General features: G+C 37.9%; 1 protein-coding gene across 22 annotated transcripts in view; it reads right to left on the reverse strand.

Moving 5' to 3' along the window:
* Nucleotides 1-21017, reverse strand: part of MCTP1 (multiple C2 and transmembrane domain containing 1) — a gene marked incomplete at its 3' end in the record, with an annotated part of 528826 nt that overhangs the window by 13517 nt on the left and 494292 nt on the right. For all 22 annotated transcript variants that reach the window (XM_081230423.1, XM_081230441.1, XM_081230442.1 and 19 more), the window contains 2 exons: nt 5481-5590; nt 1424-1533 (listed from right to left, as the gene is read on the reverse strand). In XM_081230423.1, the coding sequence (XP_081086549.1) occupies nt 1424-1533; nt 5481-5590 (220 nt within the window). The remainder of the gene's footprint in view (nt 1-1423; nt 1534-5480; nt 5591-21017) is intronic.

Consider the following 21017-nt stretch of genomic DNA (forward strand, 5'->3'; position numbering starts at 1 on the left):
GAACCTGGGGAAAGGAAACCCGGAGTTCCCCACCTATCACAACTGAGATGGCAGGTCTGACCCTAAGTAGGTTAGAGGTAAATAAACTGCCACACCTAACGCCCTACCTTAATTCCTTCAATAAAACAGCACCTGTTTTAAATATCAGAGGAAGGAATGAAAGAGCATACAATAGCGACGCAAGAACAAGGTGGAAATGCCTCTTCCCTTGTATAGTGAAAGCACTGTCTTAGTTGAAACTGTTTCTTTAAATGATAGAAATTAAGGCAGGAAAACATAATCATCCTTCCCTTCACCCTCCACTCCCTACCCAAGATGTAAAGGTAATGATAGTGATGATAAGGGGCAAGAGGGCGTGCTCAAGATATGACAAGATATGCCAAAAAGAATAGCGAGGTAAGGATTTTTAAACTGGAGGGCTTGGAGAAATCAGACCCTTTTTCATTTTATTCCAGGATATTTCTTTAAAAGCCTTAAGAAGAAAAGAACAAAACATTCATTTTCATCTTTTTGCTTTCAGTGTAAGCACATGTGTTCTGAAATTAAAACCCATTTTGGTTCTTTGCATTTTGTATAAGTTTAGCAGTCTCAGGTGTAATGCAGGCCAGGGGCAAGTAGAGAATTCTACTCCTACCCAGTCTTGTTTATATATATATATATATATATGTATATATCATTAATGTAGTTTTATGTTAGTTGGTCTTGGAGACTGAAAATTGAGTTTTCCAAACAATTGTGTCAGATAAGAGAAAGAAAAAAAACCCAAAAACCCCCAAATTATGAAGAATGCTGAAAGTACCACCTAAGTATAGTCTAGGTACATAGGAACTGTTTGCATGAAGCATAATTGCATTAGAAATTAGGACCCCCAAATATCACCTTTAAAGTGGGTTTTAACAAGAAGCATTCTTGTTTAGTACACATAAAGCAGGTTTTTTTGTTCCCAAGCAGCCTGCCAATGCCAAGGACCCTTTTCCTGCTTCCTTAAAGGTGACCTCTTAAACAGGCAGCCATATATAGTACCATGTTTACGGACATTTCCGTAAGATAAAGTACCACAGCACAAAAGCATATTGTCCTAAATGCACCATATGGATCAAAATGCCTCTGTTTATGTATAAATGGTGGAAATAAATCAGAGTGATATCTAGACAAAGCTACACTTTGATATATGAAGAATCTGCACAACTACATGTTTATAGTATGATGGAGCCTATGGTGCCAGATAAGAAAAATGCATTTGCAGATAGACCTAAATCTTTATACTCTTGTGATTTTTAACTGACCTGTCTCTTTTCATCATGGAGTAACTTCATGACCATAAATATAGGGAACTACTGACGGTATAACTCATCCCTTAAAAATAGTTTGTTCTTAGCAGCTATGACAGTTAAAAAAAAAAAAAAAAAAAGGCTTTACTTACCCCAGACAAGGACAATGTATCTCAGCGGAATGAGGTACAGGATGAGTGTGAACGCACAGAGGGCTACAATGGCCAGCCAGCTTAAGAATGGGATGGTCCAGTTGAAAGTACTGAATGAGAAATGAATACATCAGCAATCTGAGCACTTCATACTTTTTTCAAACAAAGATGAAAATAAATGTGATTCTGATTCAAAATCTGGACTAAGGATCTAGTAAAGACTGTATTTCTCTCTGGAATAGATGCCAATTGTAATAGGCTACCAGAAGACACAGGTTAGTCATAATCTGCTCAACTTCATGAACACAGGGCCCAGGTAAAGGGTGTTGACACCAACCTCTCCAGATTGTCCCAGGTGACTTAAGGGTCTAAAGTCATCACACTACTTGGGTGACTCCCCATGGTTTAAAAATCTTTTTCTACTTCTAAAACTAGTACTGAATCTTGTTTTCTCCAAATTTTCATAGAGGAGAATGCCCCTGGGGCTACCATTCTTTCTTCTTTGAACTCTCACACAGGATTAACCACACTGGAAATAAAATGTTGCCAACGATTGTCCATAGATCTAAATCTTACACGGTTGTGTAAATCCTCAGAACTTTAGAAATCCTTAGAGGAATACTCACTTCCCACTTCAGTTATGTTTCAAATGGAATTAGAAGTCAGGAAGGGGGAATTTTGTAAAAATTCACCTGCCATCATAGCCCTCTTCCCAGAAATACATAATTAAGAAATAAAGTCAACATTACCTACCATTCTCCCTACCTTGTTGATAGCAAAGGGGAACATGGCACATGATAGATTTTTTGGGAAGACTAAAAAGGGAGTATAAGCTGGAAAAGGGTGGGTTATAACAGGGCCTGGCTGATGGCTCTGCAGTGTTTCCACACTGCTGGTGACTAATAATGTAGAGGGTCAGGGAAGGAAGCAAGACGGAGTACTGACAATGATATAACATCAGAACAAAGAACAAAAATGGGATCAATGAACAGAAGGACAGGAAGTTACAAAAGAGACAGTACTAAGATGGGAAGGACTTTAATGAGACAAAAAGAAAGAAAGATCAAGACAGAAGGCAAATGGAACGTGGCAAGACTGGGATATTTTTAGGCTTTTTGTGTAGAACATCTATTGTGAGTCTGGTAGTTTCTAAGAGAGAGTGACAAAATTATAAAGTAAACAGAAACATTCCATGGAGCCTTCAAGGTTGGGTATATAACCATATCTCCATTTATAGGCATACCATTGCCTTGAAGTTCAGCCTCCAAAGAGGAACTAACACATCTTGCTGAGTGACTCTTTAGCATAATTTAATGAAAAAAAACCAAAGAAGGTAGCAAATCTGTGTTCAAAGCCTAGATTCTGCTATGTGACTTTAGGTGGTAAACCTCTCTAAGCGTCAACCTTCCCGGTTATAAAATGGGGACAGCTTTTATTGTATCCAGGAAGACTGGTAGTGATGGCAACATGTTTATGTGAATCAAGATGAAGTTATTAGAGCCATTCAACTCTAGGAGTCTAAAGTATGGCATTTCTTCTTAGCAAGCAGTGAGAAGGGCGCCAAGACACTTCAAGAAAATATGAAATTGTACATGATATGGATAAATGTCAGTGTTTTTTATTTCTTCTAATTTCTCAGTAATGGATGCTATGCTCACTTGGGCTGGGTTTTTCCAGGGAAGTTTTTGATCCAATAAAGGATGTTTCTCAAGAGATTTTCTCATGTACTGCCCTTCAGCCTAACACTTAAGAGTTATTCCTTAGCTTTGTGGCATATGGCTTGCTTTTCATCTTTCTCTAGGTCAGATTCCTAAAAATGTTTTTTTCTAGTAAAAAAAGCCAAAGTTGGATCAATCTGGTTGTCTTGTTTTTAGTAACTCTTGGGGTCTGGCTTTGCTGTCGTGTTTTTTTAATCTCCTATGGCCAGAGTGAGTCCTATAACTGTCACCAGGCAAAGAATCATGCCTTCCCTCCTTCACTGACACCTGTAGTTCCCTTGCTTCTGCCCGCTTGTAGAGAGAACAGAAGGCTGAGGGTCTGTTTGCTCTCCTGTGGCTCAGCTCAGAGCCATCTATCACACCACTCCATGTGTGAGGGCACTGGCTCTTCATGCAGAAAACCCTCTCTCTGGGCAGCCTCACTGAAGCCCTCCCTGTGTTCTTCCTCCTCTTGGAAGGAAAAATGGCAAGGAAAACCAGTGTAGCTTTTTTCCCACGGGGAAAAAAAGACTGCCCTTTTCTTTTTCCACAGTGCATTGTGGAATCTATATCTAGAATATGATCTTAAGAGATGCAATTCAAGAAAGTTCTGGAATGATTTAGTAACAAGATGTGGTAATTATGGAGGCTTTCATTTTGTACTTAAAGATTGCTTCTGTATCTGCTTTCTGGATAGATCCATTTTATCCCACATGACCCCAGGAGGAGCTTCTCTCTTACAGTATTTGAAAGATTACTGTGCTGAAAAGATAGCTCCTACAAGACTCACTAGATCCTATTGCTGTGCTCCTGTACCTCAGCTTATACCTGCACCTCTGTCTATACCTTGAAAAGTTCACAAAATCCAGTTTGCCCCAAGGCTGGTCCACAGCCAGGATCTGGTCATTTCCTTCAACTGGCCATGGTCTTTTCCAGCCAAGCACCTGTCTGAGTCTCCTAACACCCAGAGTTACAAAGAAGCCTCTCCCCTTTAGGCATTCACAATCCTGACCTTAGAGTTGACCCAGGGTCTTCTGGTATAAATGAGGTGTTTCTGTCAGGTAATCAATACACAGTGTACCTCAGAAAGGACAATATTCAATAGGGAAATGCCCCATTTAGAACTTCACACTCTGCTTCTGCAGACAGGTTGTGGAGAACAAGGAAACATGCTTAGAGATGTAAATAACATGGAGAAGAAGAAAAGAGAAAAGATGTGGAAATCAGTCTTTAGAAGTCTGATACTGAATGTTGCTTAGAGGCACATTTGGGAGTGAGAGGGAGGCTGTTCTGTCTGATATGATATGAAAAAGTGGAAACTCAGCACCTATGCATATGCGGAAATGTGTTAAACAAAAAATTATACAAAATAAAATGCATTATGCCTTGAAACATGAAAGGCACCAGATGAATGACTCACACCTTTAGTTTACATAATTTACTCCTTTCAATTTCTATGTATGCCCAAGGATCTAAATCTGCAGAACACTTTTGGTTATGAATAGTAAACAATGAATAGATATATAAAACTAGGAAAATGTAAGCTTATCCAGATATACAGCACCCCTTCTTGAATAGATCATTTAGAAATCATTATGTAGGCCAATTTTCATATAGTTTAGTCGGTACGGGGCCTTAGTATATTTTCTACTAATAACTAATTACAAATCCACCTTACCATTTTTATAATTAAACAGTTGTTTTAAAATATATATTAATAAAACTATTTGAAGTAAAATGCGAGTAATATGTTTCTTAATTTTACATCAGCTCTCAATGAAGCTCTATTTCCTTGTTTAAAAAATTGTTTTGTAAATTATAAAAATTATGTATATTTTCTAAATGACAAAGTATTAGTTTATTTCATCTATAATTATGATCTCAGCTATTTAAATATACAAAATTGAAAGCATATTTTTGCAGGGTGCTATATATAGTATGATTTTTTTAAATTTAACTTTATTGATGAAATTATAACTCGACCAATAATAAAATGCAGGTGTGTCTTGATTACCTGAAATCCTCATTTAACTTGGTTTATTTTTTTCCTATCTCAATTTCGTATTCTGTGTAAGAACAAAGTCTCACTGTGAAAATGTGCTAAAATTTAGGACGGTGTTATTTCTTCAAAGCTACAAGTATGACTTCTTTCCAACCAATATGTTCTAAATTTCAAGGAGGAAATTGACAGAACTTTCATAAAACCAAAGACTGGCAGAAACAAAGTAAATAATGATAAAACTGAGCAATAGACCACCCAGGAGTGTCCCCTGCCAGAAAGAATGTGGCAGTTCACCCTCTGAGAAACAAATGGACACTGTCCCACAGAAGACCAGGGCTCACATGTCAGCATCACTCACTTCTTTATCCTTTCGCCAAAGGAAGCAACTTCATCTAGGATGTTCTGGACACTGATACATACTTCCTGGATGGCATAGATTTTATTTATAAATCCCTTTTTTTCGCTGTCCTAAAATACAATAAAAAAGAGAGAGAGATTCTATATGAGTAAAGGTATCCTTGAGGGCTTGAATTCTTTTAATTGTCCCACTCTTACATTTTTAAACTTAAATGAACTTCATTTTTGCATATATATAAATGGATACGTGAAGCCCATGAAATTTTTAGGATATGAAAGGAGGTAGAGGAGGAAGAGTACTCAGCATTACGGACCTGTGCTAGTATAAAGGTGGCTGCAAAGCACAAGACTCAGATTCTGTTGCTCTTGCCCTGGCAAACAGAAACATCTCAGCCAGGGGGAGGGGAGGTATAAAGAGATCAGGTCTCAGAATGACCAAATGCGGAATCTGTGCTGACCCTGGACCTACCACGATGAGATACTTAGCAAACCCAGTTTCTTGGCCCCAGCACCCATACACCTAAGTTTGGTCTTGGCTCCAGATATTTTAATAGAAGGGAATGCTGGGTGCAAATGAGAAGACCTGTGAGCAATGAAAACTGCAAAAAAAAATTTAAATAAAAAAATAACAAGGTCAACTGAAATCCAGTAAGTGGCCACTTCTAGACAGCACCTTAGGTAGATCAGATACACAGTTAGCCTGGCCCTGCCTCTTATGAATAATAGTCACATACTTCATGCTCTATTAGTCAGGGTTCTAATTAAACACCACCCCCCCACTTTGTACTTTATTCTTCATTTTAAAGCCTGTGCTAGATTTAAGCAAATCTGGTGTGTGCTCCTGGGAATGGATGGGTGAGGACTGAGCACAAAGCACCCAGAGAGTGGTGTGAGCCTGGGAGAAATGGCCACATTTTGTAATTTTAGACCCAGAGGAAGAAACAGTGGTGCCCTTTCACGATAGAAAATTCTGCTTAGTAGCCTGGCATCACAGGCACTTGCCTAGGCTGTTTGGTGGAGACCATCCAACCCATGACTCCATTCCTCCATGCCAGCTTGAATCTCTATGGAAATGTAGATCCAATTTCATTACTTTAACTTCTTTTGAACACTTGCACACTGTGCCAGAACACTTGAGACCTCATGTGGCAGTCAGTGCTTGCTGAAAGCAGCCAGGAAGCTAGAATAATAATGTCGTCATGTTGCACATTTACATACTGACTTTCATTTTAGAAGAGTCTAAAGCACTTTGCACTGTGAACACTTGGCTGGGGCTGGCATCCTGCCACCTTAGAAACTGAGGGCAAGCGAATGACAGGTGTGTGGGCAGCCTCCAAGGACAACGGTACAGTGGGACTGAGGACATGGATGCCAGTTTTATAACATGATCTTTAGATACCAGTTACTTAGAGCCCTCATTTTAAATTTAATTCCCATGGGAGATATTGTCTACATTATTCATCTCACTTATACCAAAACGGACTGTAAGGCAATGAGGTAGATGAAACGCATAAGGCTCAGAGTACAGAGAACAATTACACACTCTCGGAGCCCCCACTGTCTTCAAAAGTTGCCCTTCACGTCATTACAGACATGGGTGCATCAATTTCTTGTCTTTTTTCCCTCCCCAGTAATAAAATAAAATGCACTCATTTCACCTATGTAATTTTACATTTTACAATAAAATGGATAACCAGTGGTTCCTTCTAGTTCCTTTCATAATTACAAAATTGGTCTGCTCTAATAATCTCCATGGCCTTCAATGTTCTCTCTCAAACACCAGCTAAGTTCATTTTGTCTATGAAGTAAAGTGCTCTTACAAAATATTTTTCTACATGCAGAATAAATCAAGTTGGAGACAAAGCATGCAGATTATACAATGAAAGTTCAATGAGAATAATATCGTACCAGTTTGAAATTATGAGGTGAAAAATGTTTCTTTCACAATAGCAATAAAATATATAAAACACTTAGCCATACCTTAACAAGAAATGTACAGAATCTATATTAAGAAATTAGAGATACTATGTTTTTGCATTGGAATACTGAATATTAAAAGAATGTATACTTTTTTTTTTTTTCAGTTGAACGAAGGTTTAATGCAATGTCAGGCAAATCCTAATGTGTTTGGAGTGGAGTGAAATGGGGAGAACTTGATCAAGTGTTTTTAACATTTATTTGGAAGAATAAATGAATACCTATAGGCAAGTAATGTTTGCAAAAGAGAAATAATGAGAAAGCATTTATTGTACCAGCTATTTAAGTAATTAAAATATGAAAGATGAGCATTGAAAGAGAGATCATTGTATGATAAAGCACCATCATAAATCTATCATAAAGAAGGAAGTATTATGTTACTGGGTAATTGTTTTAACTATTTGGGGGAAATTATATTAAATTCTGCCTTAATAAATTCTCGAACTTATTTGTAATAGCTCAAATCTACCCCAGCATCTATCTCAAACTGAGGTATCCCAAATATATACTATATTACTTTAAAAGCAAAAAGCTAAAAATGAATTATAAAAACAGAAAAAGATAGGTAACTTATTTACTGACCTTGGAATAGGAAAGAACTTCCTGAACATACAAGCAGTAGAGAAAGAAAATCACAAAGAAAAATAACTGATAGCAAAAGTTAAATAACATTAAAAACATATCAAAAGTAATGATAAATTTAAAAGGCTAAGTGGGAAAAAAATTGCAACAAATATGACAAATGAAGGGATGGGATTACCAATATAGTCAATGAACATCTGAAACAATTTTCATTGCAGTTTTGTTTATAATAACAAAAAGAAAAATCACTAACATGTTGGGTAGAATTAATTATGTTACATACAAATGATAGACTATTAGGAAATCACAAAATATTGCTTAAAGACAGTGAAAATGCTTATGATCTAATAGAAACTGAAAAGAATGGGAAGTAAATGTGATATAAAGTATAATTCTAACTTATTTTTGAAATGAGCAGGATGGAAATAGATGAAGGGAATGTGTCAAAATATTAAAGATAATGGATGTTTACCTTCCTCATATCTTCCTGTAATATGCAAATTGTTTGCAATTAATATATTTTACTTTTATAATCAGGATAATCCCCTGATTTTCTCTAATATCATTATTAAAGTAACATGGATAGAAGACATAAATGAATCAGTATTCCCTGGGCATGATTTTACACGGTTTATCTATTTTTTCTTAATGTATTTTTTTGTATTCTAAATTATTTTTAGAAAGAAGTAGAATGTAAATAGATACTCATTAAGCACCATAAAGTGCTTTTCACACAGCTCATTCAATCCTCACAACCACTCTACAACACAGATATTTTTCTCCACTTTACAGGAGAGAAAACTGAGGCTCACGGAAAAGTGACAGAGCTTGAATTAGGGTTACAACCAGCCAACTCGAGTCTGTTCTCTGCACAATATACCATGTGACCTTCCCACTCTACCCAGGGAGATTTCAGTTCCTACCCAGGATCCCAGTGAGACAAACAAGAAGAAAAGACTTGCGAACATTTAGAAATTTATTATCGTAAACACCATGATCAGCAAGAAAATGAAATCCGGAAAGTTGATTCAAAAATGGGAAGTGGAAGATGTGTTAGAAACCACCAGATTTAATGTTAATAATGTCATGTGCAAATATTAAATATGGGATCTTCATTAGTAACGTGTCATCTCAGGCATCTACAAAGACTATTTTTAGTAGATTCTTTAAATCCAAGTACTGATGTTGATTATTGGCTAAAGAGTTTTAAAAAAAAAATCTGCTCACTTTTAATTTTCATTCTTTCTTCTGCACTCCCACCCCGCGCCCACTCCCCTCACCCCTGGCCACCACAGTCCAAAATAAAACAGTCTGGAGTGTTGGCAAAGTTTTCAAGTGCTTTGGGATAAAATTTTTATCTTAAAGTCTCTTTCATCAAATTCTATATTCCTCCATTGTGGTCTCCAACCAATGAAGTAATTACTCTTTATATACAGTATATGACCCAAAACTGCAATGGGTAGTGGAATTGCTCTGTGTTGCATTCCAATATTTCACACTTTTTCCACTAATGTTCAATACTTTATTAGTAGAGAATAAATCGGTACATTTCTTTTATTGTCATTTTTGCTTTCCTTTATAAACCAGCTTGGATGAAAGAAATATCATAGGGTAGTTAATCATCGAAAGGCTTGGTAGTGACAGTGTTTTTCTTAATGCATTATGAAGGTTTCTTTTGAAGATGTAAAAAGAAAATTACCCATAAAAAAGAACTATAACTATAAATCTGAAAATGTGAGATTTATATTGTACAAGTTTTTCTAATAATTCCACATAATTTCTTAAAATCTTCTTATTTTAAATAGTCCACAAAATACCAATAACTGCACGCTTGAAATATAGTGATCCTTTCATATCACCTATTTTACTATCCTGTATCACAACAGAAAGTTAACTAGATTTTTCCAAAGAAATATCTACTTCCTAGCTGTGAGATATTTAGGAAACTCTTAAAGACGTGAAGGATCAATATACACTCCTTACATATTTGGGGAATCCTGTTCATTGACTTTCAAACCAAAATGACAAGTGCTCCCATTCACTGATTCGGTTCCAAATGGGAACAAGAAGGCAACGTGATAGGTGTCAGGGTATGTGTACTGTGGGGTTGGGGTCTTCGTGCATCCAGCTGCATCCTGCCACAGTCACTGATGCCAAAGAGGTCACTGTCAGCCCTGTTGACATCATAGAAAATGAATCTCTTGGACACCTGTGCTGTATCGATCACAGCAGGTATACAAAACGTGTTTGCTCAAAGTATTGATGTTACAAAATTAATGTTATTTCACTTTCTTTCTAGGTTGAGAGTGTCTTAAGAGTGTTAAGGGAGAGAGCTATTGAGTCTTACATCAGGATGAGCATAAAACGGAACTGTCCCAGGAAACCAGAGCATATGTTCACCTTACTGAGGATTTCACAGAAGAGGCAAGGCAAATTTGCACCCCAAAGAGCTAATCTGGATCATAACTCTGCTTTTCCTTTAAAGTCTTGCTGTGTAACCTCTGGCAAAGGGGAACAGTAAGACTGATATCTGCTATGAGACATAACTGTTCTAGTTTACTGTTGACTACAGCTCTTCTGTGAGCAAACTGAACCTCACAGAGCACAAAGTGTACATTGTGTTTGGAATATGTTTAGCGTTCACGTGATTTATTTCTTATGCTAAAGATGGTTTTGGTGCACAGCTTTCTTACTTCACTCAGTAAAATGCCCTGCAAAACAGACTTCCTCTCAGATCTATGCTTCTAACCTATGGAAATAGTAGCCATGAGGTATAGATTGAATAAAGGCACACGAAGTAATGAAATGTTTTCTCTGTGCCAATATTCCTTCTTTTTCAGATACAGATTTCAGCCTGAAATCTAGAGCACTGAAATTCTCCCAGAGAGCAACTTAACAACTCACAGAGACTCTCGACTACTAAATCTTATCTCAGTGTCTTACACAGTTTTTATGATATCAAATCTTACCCAGGTTACTGGGTGCCTTGGCTCTTTTCCTGATAGTAACCTTGAAAATAGGAACCCTCCATTGAAACATTAAAGGATTCTGAGATATGGTTAAGGTTAAGAAGACAGATGGAGACCATTTAAGACAGTACATTTTCTCTTAAAAAATAAAACAGATCTCAAAAACATTTACATTTCAGGGTTATAAAGAGGACTAAGTTAAATAAGATAAGCCATGTAGAGCTCTTAGTACAATGCCTGGTACAAATAACTATTAGTAGTAGTAGTAGTAGTAGTAATAAAACTATGTATACAATTCCTTATTAAGAGAATTCAAGTTATTTTTATCTGTTTTTGCTCTTATTAAAAACAAAATTTTGAAATATAAGAGAGAATTCCTAAATATGTGAAACCTTTTGGGCATGTTTAGTTTTGCCCCAGATGACTTAGTGTTAACTTGTCAGTTTCCATTTTAGAAAATGGTATTAGATTCTTTATAATGTTACATTGAGAAGACGTTTTTTCCCCTTCTGCTGACTCGACACATTTTTTTAATCCAGAATGAGTATTTACCTCATCTTAATTTTTTGCTTCCTCTGTTCAAGGTACTAAGCTTTTCAGTACTCATTTTCTACAGTACAATTTTTAATCACATTTAGTTGTGCCTTGCCCCATTAATTTAATGTTATGCTTTTTGCATGTAACTTTAAAGGTGATGGTAAAATGACAAAAATTTGGAAAGAGGTATCCCCTGGGCTAGGCAATGTAAACAACAGGCATTTAAAAATGGCAGCTGGCACTCTTAAGCATATGATGAAAGCCAGGAAAGAAAGAATGGAAGGAAAGGAAGGGAAAAGAAAGGGAGGAAGGAAGGAAGGGAGGGAGGGAGGGAGGGAGAGAGAGAGAGAGAGAAATAAATAAATAAAAAGAAAGAAAGAAAAAGAAAGAAAGAAAGAAAGGGAAAGGAAGAGGAAGGGAGGGAGGAAGGCGAAGGAAAAGAAGAAAGAAAGAAGGGAAGGAAGGGAAGGGAGGAAGGAAGAAGGAGCAAAAAGAGAGAGGAGGAAACTGAGGGAAAGAGAAAGTGGAAGGGGGAGAGGAAAACCTGGAGAGGAGACACCACATGGGATGGAAGGAGGCGGGGGAGGAGATGGAGAGAGCCCAGGAGGTGAATAAGAGGAAGGGAAGGAACATATCTTCTATCAGAAACGAAAATGACTTGAAGCCAAGGCAAAAATAAAACTTGTTGACTACTCATGTTAAGTTCTAATTAAGCAAAAATAATTATTTGTAAAAGGCTATACATAAAATGTTAAATTTCCATTAAATATAAATGTAGATAAACCTTACAGAAAGCACCCAGGGGATGCAGATGTACTTGTTGTCAGGGGGGAGAGAGCTCCCTGGAGCTAAATTTCTTGCCTGACAAAGCCCTCATCATGTAGACCCTAAGGGATTTGCCTATCTCCCTCTTCCTAATGATTTAAGAAAACTCCTTATAACTGCCCTGATAGTTCTTGAAAGCTCTTGCAAGATTAGGACTATATATCAGTATCAAAACCTTTGACTTAATCTCCTTGCCAGCAGGCAGGAAATACGCTTTCCAGAGAGCGTTCTACAGATGATCCCCTCTCAAGGCTTTCTGTCCCAGGAGAAACTCTGCTTTCAGATGGACTCTCAAGTGCAAGGGCCAGAAGGCCTGGCTCCGGGCTGACCTTGATCGAAGCCACACCAGAAGCTGTGAGGCTGCTGTTCCCAAGTAACCAGACAGGAAAATAAGTGACAGAGTATACTTTCACCCAGGACAGTACAATACAAGTGTTGAGATAAAAATTCTGTAAAGTCCAAATGAACACATTGTGGAAAGGTTTAGAAAATGTGAAAGCACACTCAGGATTATGGTGGCCTACGACAAGTTACTGCTTGTCCTTAGACCCCATTTGAAAAAAAAAAAAAAAAAAAAGGTTAAACAAGGTATGTCCCAAACTCCCTTCTGGTGACAAATTAGCAGGTTTACAGAGAAAATAACAAGGGTGTGGAATAGCCTCTGCCGCTGGTAGCCATTTGAAAGCTTAGAAGAGGACACTGCTGGTGGATGGAATTTCTCCTGCCATTTCTATGGGGTCAGCACTGTAAGCCTGAGTGACAACAGGGAACAGAAGCACTGGCTTGTTTCTGAATCCAAACAGCAATGCCAGGAGAGTTCTTCTTTATCCCAATTTCTAATGAAAAAGTTGGGTGTACGTGTGTGTGTCTTTAAAACCCTCTCTTGAAATCATTTGTTTCGTTTCCAAATGTGTTTTAAAATCTGATTAGAGTTCAAATGCACAGCTGAGAGGGCAACTGAATTTAGAGAAGGCTATGAGCCTTCTGGATGACCACAGTCTTAGAGGATGACTAGATTTCTGACTAACTGGCTCTGTGGCTAAGTCTGGTTCAGATCCCACCTCCATTATTGCCTTAACTGTGTGGTTTTGAGCAATTTACTTATCTTCATCTGTAAAATGAGGGTAATAATGGAACCTACCTCAGTGATGGTTATAAAATTAAATGAGCTTAATCCATTTAACGCATTTACCCCAAATGTCTAGAACACAGGAAGTGCTCAGTACGTATTAGGCATTAACGTTATCAACAATTTGAAGAGACTGAAAAGGAAGTACAAAAAAACTTTTAAAGGCTAAATTTATTAAATCTCTATAAAGATGACAGAGTTTTCTCCCTTATTATTTATGATATATCTAAGGAATAGTGTGTTTATATAATTTCTTTGTCATCTAATACAATCAGATTATCTCACACGTATCGTATCTTACACGATCCTTGCAATGGTTACACAAGGGTAAAGGGATTATTCCCATTCCCTAATGAGCAAACCAAAGACCAGATGCCTCTCATCCCAACCCAAACTTCTACCCCAATCTAAGTTCACTCTCCTTTGGTGCCTCCAGCCATATCTATTGTCATCTGAAATATGGGATTTGAAAAATGAGGAGTAAATTCACCTGTTTACAGTATGCCCTGCGTCCTGAAAGTTGCACACTCTCTAAGGCCAAAGCTAGTCATACTCATGCAAAGCACACACCTTTTACTCCTGTGATTTTTCTGTCAGCGCTCATGCAGGTAACACTTCCCATTAGAATCAGTGTCTTGTTCTTCAACAAGGCTCATGGCTGAATCAAGGCCAGAATTTATTATTTTATCTTAAACAGCACGAGCTTTGTTGCTAATCTACTTACTAAAGTAGTTTAAAAAAAATTCCTTTTACTCCATATACAAAAAAGCATGTACACAAAGGTGTGGAACCTTCGAGGATGCTTTCTTCAATAGATTTGTTATGAAAATCATTCACCTTGTAGAGGACTTTATAAAGCATTTTTAACTTACTTTCCCACTTGGATGACAGGGTCAGGTGGTTTCGCCATTTTATGCATAAGGAAAGTGAGGTTTGGAGAATTTAGGATCTCATTACTCTAGTTAGAAAGAGTTCCTGGGACTTTAACCTAGGTCTCAGAACTGAAACTGGGCTCCTGTCAGGTCACTGTCAAAAAGCCATCAAGCCACATATGGTATTTCTTCACTACATTGTTTCAGATATTTAAACTTGGCTCTTCCCAAAAACTAATCTTGAGTTTAATCAAATTGTCTGAGCAAAGAATCATGTTAGTATTATAAAAGCAATGCTCTTTGTGACATCTCCAAGACTGAGTAAGGATTGCTTTGTGAAATCCGGAGGCTATTTTTCTTTACAAATATTTTACAAGACGAACTTGTACCTTTCTGAAAAAGCACATCTGTTGTAAATTACTCCCTTACAGAAAGAGAGAGAATCACCATCCTTTCTTCCCATCTGAGCTTAAAAGAGATTTGTTGACATATTCTAAGGCCGGCATAGACAAAACAGCACAGGAGAGAGGAGGCGGTCAGCAGGACCAGGACTTGGCTTTGCTTAAACTAATTCCACATGCCCTGTGAACCATTAGCTGTTTTTTATTTCCTGCTCTAAAGATCAGTAGTGAAAATAATCTGGGGTAAGGAAAAGCTGCACTTATTATTTTTTTCCCCCCAAGAAGATGCTGTGTTAGCAAATAGAACATATGAGCCACCTTCAGCAAACCAAGGTCTTTAATAATCCATTTTTCAAACACTACTGGTATTTCCTTTCCAAACAGAGATGGACTGTGACTGGAATCAATTTCATCATTTGTATGGTTACAATTGCCAAGTTTCTGGAAATAATCGCCATTTAAATATTGGATAATATATTTTTTTTACATGAAGCTAACAACAGTTTTATTGCTATTTAATTTCTGTGATTTGTTTGTTTGCTGTAAGTTTTCAGTGTTCTGAGTGCATGATGTTTGAGAATAGGGAAACGTCTTAAGAACAAATCAGGGAAAAAGCAATGTCAAAGTTGTGTTAATGGCCTGACTTGAATCCACCAAACAAGAGAGATTAGCATTAGGAAAAAACAATTTGTTCTACCATTTGGGGCTTTTCTCCCTCAGTTTCCCTATAAACTGAATAATCTAATATCATCTACCATTTTCAGACCTGGGCATAATGTAGTAAATCAAGGACAAGATTGAGAACTCAATTGTCCCCTTTAAGAGGATAACTGGTCTCTTCAATGAAATTCAACAAAACAGAGGTGATGTCAGTACACCAGGGCCTGGTGAATTTGGAAGGAACTAGACCATCTTTCTCTTTCTCTATTGATGCTATATGTAGCAGATACCTGAAAAACAACTTTGTGCTCTATGGGATGCTGCTGATATATGGGGTGGGCCTATCTCCTAAACCTCTTCCTTACTGCAGACTAAATCACAAAAACAGGCTCATCCTGAAGTCACCCTGGAAGAAAAGAGCAAAGGCCCACTTTACTGCACTGATGGCAATATGTTGTTTACTTAGTTGTGTGGATCATGGTCTGTCTTTCAGTTTATTTGCAGAGAGGGAGAAGGAAGTGGGAAAGGGCAAGAAAAACACGAGAATCAATTTGCAAAAGTATCTCAAATTCTTACACTAGAGAGGGCCATTTATTTAATAGGATAAAATAAGTCCTCTACAAATGGTAGTTTATGTATCTGTATTTAAATGTTCTGTATTTAAAATAAAAGTAGGATGGACATGGATCCAGGCTATGTTGTACTTATCCTAATCAGGCAGATGGCTGTTGTGGGCTTGAATCCTGTTCTGCATTTTACAGCTGTGTGACCTTATATAAGTTATTTAACCTCTCAGATACTGAGTTTCTCCATCAGTAAGATGGAGATAATGTCTACCTGAGTGTTGATATGGGAACAGAAAGAAATCATGTATATAAAGCAACTGGCACATTAGTAGATATTAAATAATGATTAGTTTCCTTCTCCCCACTAATTGTCTTTCTTCCCAAGGGGTAACACTTGCTATTTTTGCCTAGTTTCTCCTTCTCTCTCTTATTTTCCTTCCTTCCTTCCTTCCTTCCTTCCTTCCTTCCTTCCTTCCTCTCTTTTCCTCCCTCCCTCCTTCTCTCTGTCTCTCTTTCTTTCTTTCTTTTTGAAGTTTGCATTTAGAAGCCTGATGATCACTAGCTTCCTTCACATTACCTCTCCATTTGAGCAGTATTGTTTAGCCAAATCTCAGTCCATCTCCTTTATTCCTTTATTCAATAAAGACTTACTGAATTGCAGCTACGTATAAGACACTATTCAAAGCTCTGGGCATACAGAGATAAACAAGACAGCACCAAACAAACGTATAAGTAAATGAAGAAGGAAAATAGCAGAAAGTGAAAAATGCAATGAAGAGACTTGAACTGGGTGCATGGGCTGGACAGTGACCCAGAGGTCAGGGAGGGCTGCTCTGAGGATGAACTTCACAGCTGAGACCTGTTTTGGTGAGGAAAATAGAAACTACTTTAGGTATTTCAAACAACCAGAATTTCACACAGAGAAGTGGTTACCCTGCTGATGGAAAAAGTGAGAATAAGAGTGTGATAGACATCGGCAATGCAGGAAGCCTACCCGAGGGAGGGGATGTTACCGGGGCCCAGATGCTAGACCATGTGGACGAACCATGACAAGAACTGGAGCCATGGCTGGAGCTGCTTGGCAGTACTTGGGATTGTGGAGGAGAGGCTGTCTCTGGAAAATGCCTCCAGAAGTGGTGGGGGAAGAGGAAAGACACAGAGAGAGAGAAGGAAATTCTCCTGTTTTTTTCCTTCTTCCCTCCTTCCAGCATCTCCCATTGGCCAAGTCCCCCAAAAGCTATTGTCAAGGGAGCTGGAAAATGTGGTGTGAGGGAGAAGGGTGGGTGGGGACCAACGTGGAAGGAAAGAGGTAATAACCAGAACAAGGAGGGAACTAACCAGGAAAAGGTCAGGGGAACCAGTACAGGCAATGCAAATGCACTACGGGAGAAACAAACTGAACTTGTTTTAGGAAACAAAGGATGCGCAGACATGGTAGCCAGGTGAAGCGGTGAGTGGAATGGGAAGGTATCAGAGAGACAGGCGATGCTACAGAAGGCCTTGTAATCCAAAGTAAGCCGTGGAGATTTTATTCTAAGCGTGATGGGAAGCCATCAGAGTGTTTCAACCAGGGAAATAACGAGCTAATTTACTTTTTTTTTTTTTTTTTTCCAGTACGCAGGCCTCTCACTGTTGTGGCCTCTCCCACTGTGGAGCACAGGCTCCGGACGCGCAGGCCCAGTGGCCATGGCTCACAGACCTAGCCCCTCCGCGGCATGTGGGATCTTCCCGGACCGGGGCACGAACCCGTGTCCCCTGCATCAGCAGGCGGTCTCTCAACCACTGCACCACCAGGGAAGCCCACGCCTGGCTCTTTTGATCTCTAAGGGCACTAAAGACAGTTCTTGGCTAAGTAACTGAATCAACAATCTAGAATCTGGCCAGGTCGCAGGTAGTTTAGGTTTGTTTCATTATGCTGGCACGATGGTGGAAATCGGTCTCTAAGGTATGTCAACAGCCCCATCAGATTTATATTGTCTGTCAGGGAGTTATGTGCTGCTCCCAAGAAGGAGAAAAGGATCTTTGTTGACCTCCAGGTGCATTTGCATCCACTGGTCACAGTAAAGAAGAAAAACAAAACGGTTACTACTGTCCCACCACAAGCTGTTCTAGTTTTAGGAAAGTGTGTTATACTCGGTCTGGCTCTTGAAATAAACATCCCTCAAGTCTATATTCTGACTGCACCTTCTACCCCCAGTCCTGTTTGTGCCGGAGATGCCAGCAGCAAATAAGAACGAGGAATTGTTTTCCATGGAAGCCGGAAGAATTGGTGACAGAGAAGGTCCTGCACACAGGTGGTGACCCAGAGGCAAGTTTCAAAGCCATACCAGGTAGAAGGAGGATCTCATTGGGCTTCTCACAAAGGTCCCCCTACCTGCCGTCTGTAAGTTACATGCCTCTCATCCTGTGAACCCCATTCTTCCCTGCTAAACCCCCTATTCCCATGTGTTTCAGAAGGGAATTCAAAACAGATATTTATTACCATTTGAAACCTCTACAGTAAAATCATAAACACTTTGAGTTCTGAATCACAGTTAATGTTAGCAACTCGAGCCAAACACACACACACACAAATTGCATGAGAATCTGACCAACGTAAAATCAAGTACCTGTTTTGAAAACATATGAAGAAAACCTCCGATAGCAAGGAGTTGGGAAATAGTGCTGCTGCAAGAGGGTGTGATTTACTTCTAGTACTTTTCTTTGAGTACACTTTCCAGGTGGACAAAGAAAATTATTTTAGGTATACTTCCTCTCAGAGATTAATAAATCACTACATACTTAGAGGGATTTAAGATCAGTTTGAGTCTAATATGGTAAATTAACCCTGAATTTGTAAAGCATCTTGCCTTCTCTCGGTACATAGTAAGTTCTCAAAAACGTTACTTATTACCATTTAAATATTATCACTATTATTTTTGTTACTATCATTGAGGGTTGGAAGATAGATTACAATAAATGTCAACTTTCCCTACCCAATTTTTGGTGTTTCTATGATATCAGGTATATGCAAATGTTTAAATGCCTCTGTTTATGAAAGCACCCTGATTGTAAGCATAAAAGTTACAACAATCTGCTCTTCCTCAAACACCCTGTGCAGAGTTGATAGAAATTATTTTTAACCTTCTGGTTTGTGTGGCTTTTTGGCACATCTACCAGTATTATGAATTAGATATTTTATCTGAGCCAAACTGCTGCTACGCATAAACACAAATAGAATTATCATCCTCCAGACAGATACTTAGCTGGGGCAAACAAAGACCACATTATAAATTGACATTTTAAAAAAAAGAAGTTTTATTATTTACTTTATTAGTCCAAATGCCAAAGTTTTCCTTCTAATTTCTGTATTCTTGTTTTTCTATTTCTGAGGATCATTTAAATACTTTTCTTTAGGAAATGGACATTTACTTATTTCCTCTAGCTTAGCAGAGATAACGCGCAATATCAACTAAAAATGTAAAACATCGATGCCAGGTATCAACGTAAGGTCATTTTGTGGAAGAGACACCTAGTGGCACACATCCTGTGAGTTTCATCAGTATGGGGGAGAAGTTAGTCCTCAGTGACTGCATTTAAGAAACATGGTTTAAGAAATATTTTTTTTAATATTGTTGATTGCTATGAATTTTTTTTTGGCCAGGATAAAATATTCATCTATCTAAATGGTTTGTATATTTCACCTTAGTACCCTATTAGCTTAATTGAGAAATTGACATTTTAGTCACTTAGTCATATCATTCATTTATAAAAAATGTTTTTATAAATTAAAGTCTTATACCTTCAAAATTTAAAGCTTAATTTTGCACAATTATTAGAGTAATTTTATCTATTCCAAATATGACAAGTTTGATCATTCTCATCTACTTTATTATTTAAACAAGCTCATTGTGTTTAGAGTGTTAAAAATTAATTGGAACACACATTAGAAAATTATTTTGTGAAATTAGTATTTAAAAAAACTTTTTTAATGCAATGGAAGTCAGAGAGCAAGGAGGAGAAGATAATTTTTCATTAAAAGTCCTGCTTTATCTTATTTGCAGGAATTATATGAGCGATGAGAAATTTCTCAGGGCCAGAAGGTGGACATCAAAAGGTTTGTGGCTTTAGGCAAACATCCAAAACCCATACTAATGTAATAAGTTCTGCAGTGTCCTCAGGCACAGCAATACAATCGATAGAGGATTTCCATCTTCCTTCCTTGGAACAAAATTCTAGAGGTCACAGAGAGGGTCTGTGTATACTTTGTATCATCACGTCGGAGGTGCTAATCATTGTGGTTTTTGGATGGTCACAGCTCCTCAGGCAGCACTCCCTCCCCATATTAATAAAATGGGATGATCTATATCTTAAGGGATCATTAGTAGGATTAAGTAAAATGTTTGTCTAAAAAATTAGTCCCTTCTCTATTTCTAAACCAACTTTTAGTTCTTCATTCACACCCAGGACACAGTGATGGATGTGGGAGAAGCAGAAGGGGGAGGGAGGCATCCTGAGAGTCTTCTATATGCCAGGTCCTGGGCTAAACTCTTCACTTGCATTAGAAATATACACTACAAACAACCCTGCAAAGATCATACTATTAGCCTCATTTTGCAGATGGAGAAATATAATCTTAGAAGGATCACAGAATATGTAAGTTGCTGCATGGGGACCAGAACCTAGATCTGTCTGTAGTCAAAAACAAGGAAAAACAAGAATGAGGTCTAATGTTACAGAAAAGATCTCAATGTAACTATAACTCCATTCAATCAAATAACCCTAATCCTCGTTCTGTGATCCCTCCTAAGTGCAGAGTGGTACTGTAATTAGCATTCAACTTATCCCCTCATGTACCTCCAATACTCACTAAATGTACCAGCTGCCACTTACACACCACCACCATCCTTTCCAGAATTTCTGTAAGCACTGCTGATCAAATGTAAACACTCACTAGTACTCATTAAAATAGCTATTCATTCTTCTATAGATAAGCATGGCATGAAAAACACGAATTTTTTTTAGGATGCAGTCTTATAAC

This window comes from Mesoplodon bidens, assembly GCF_964165515.1.
Source record: "Mesoplodon bidens genome assembly, chromosome: 4".
Classification (NCBI taxonomy): Eukaryota; Metazoa; Chordata; class Mammalia; order Artiodactyla; family Ziphiidae; genus Mesoplodon; species Mesoplodon bidens.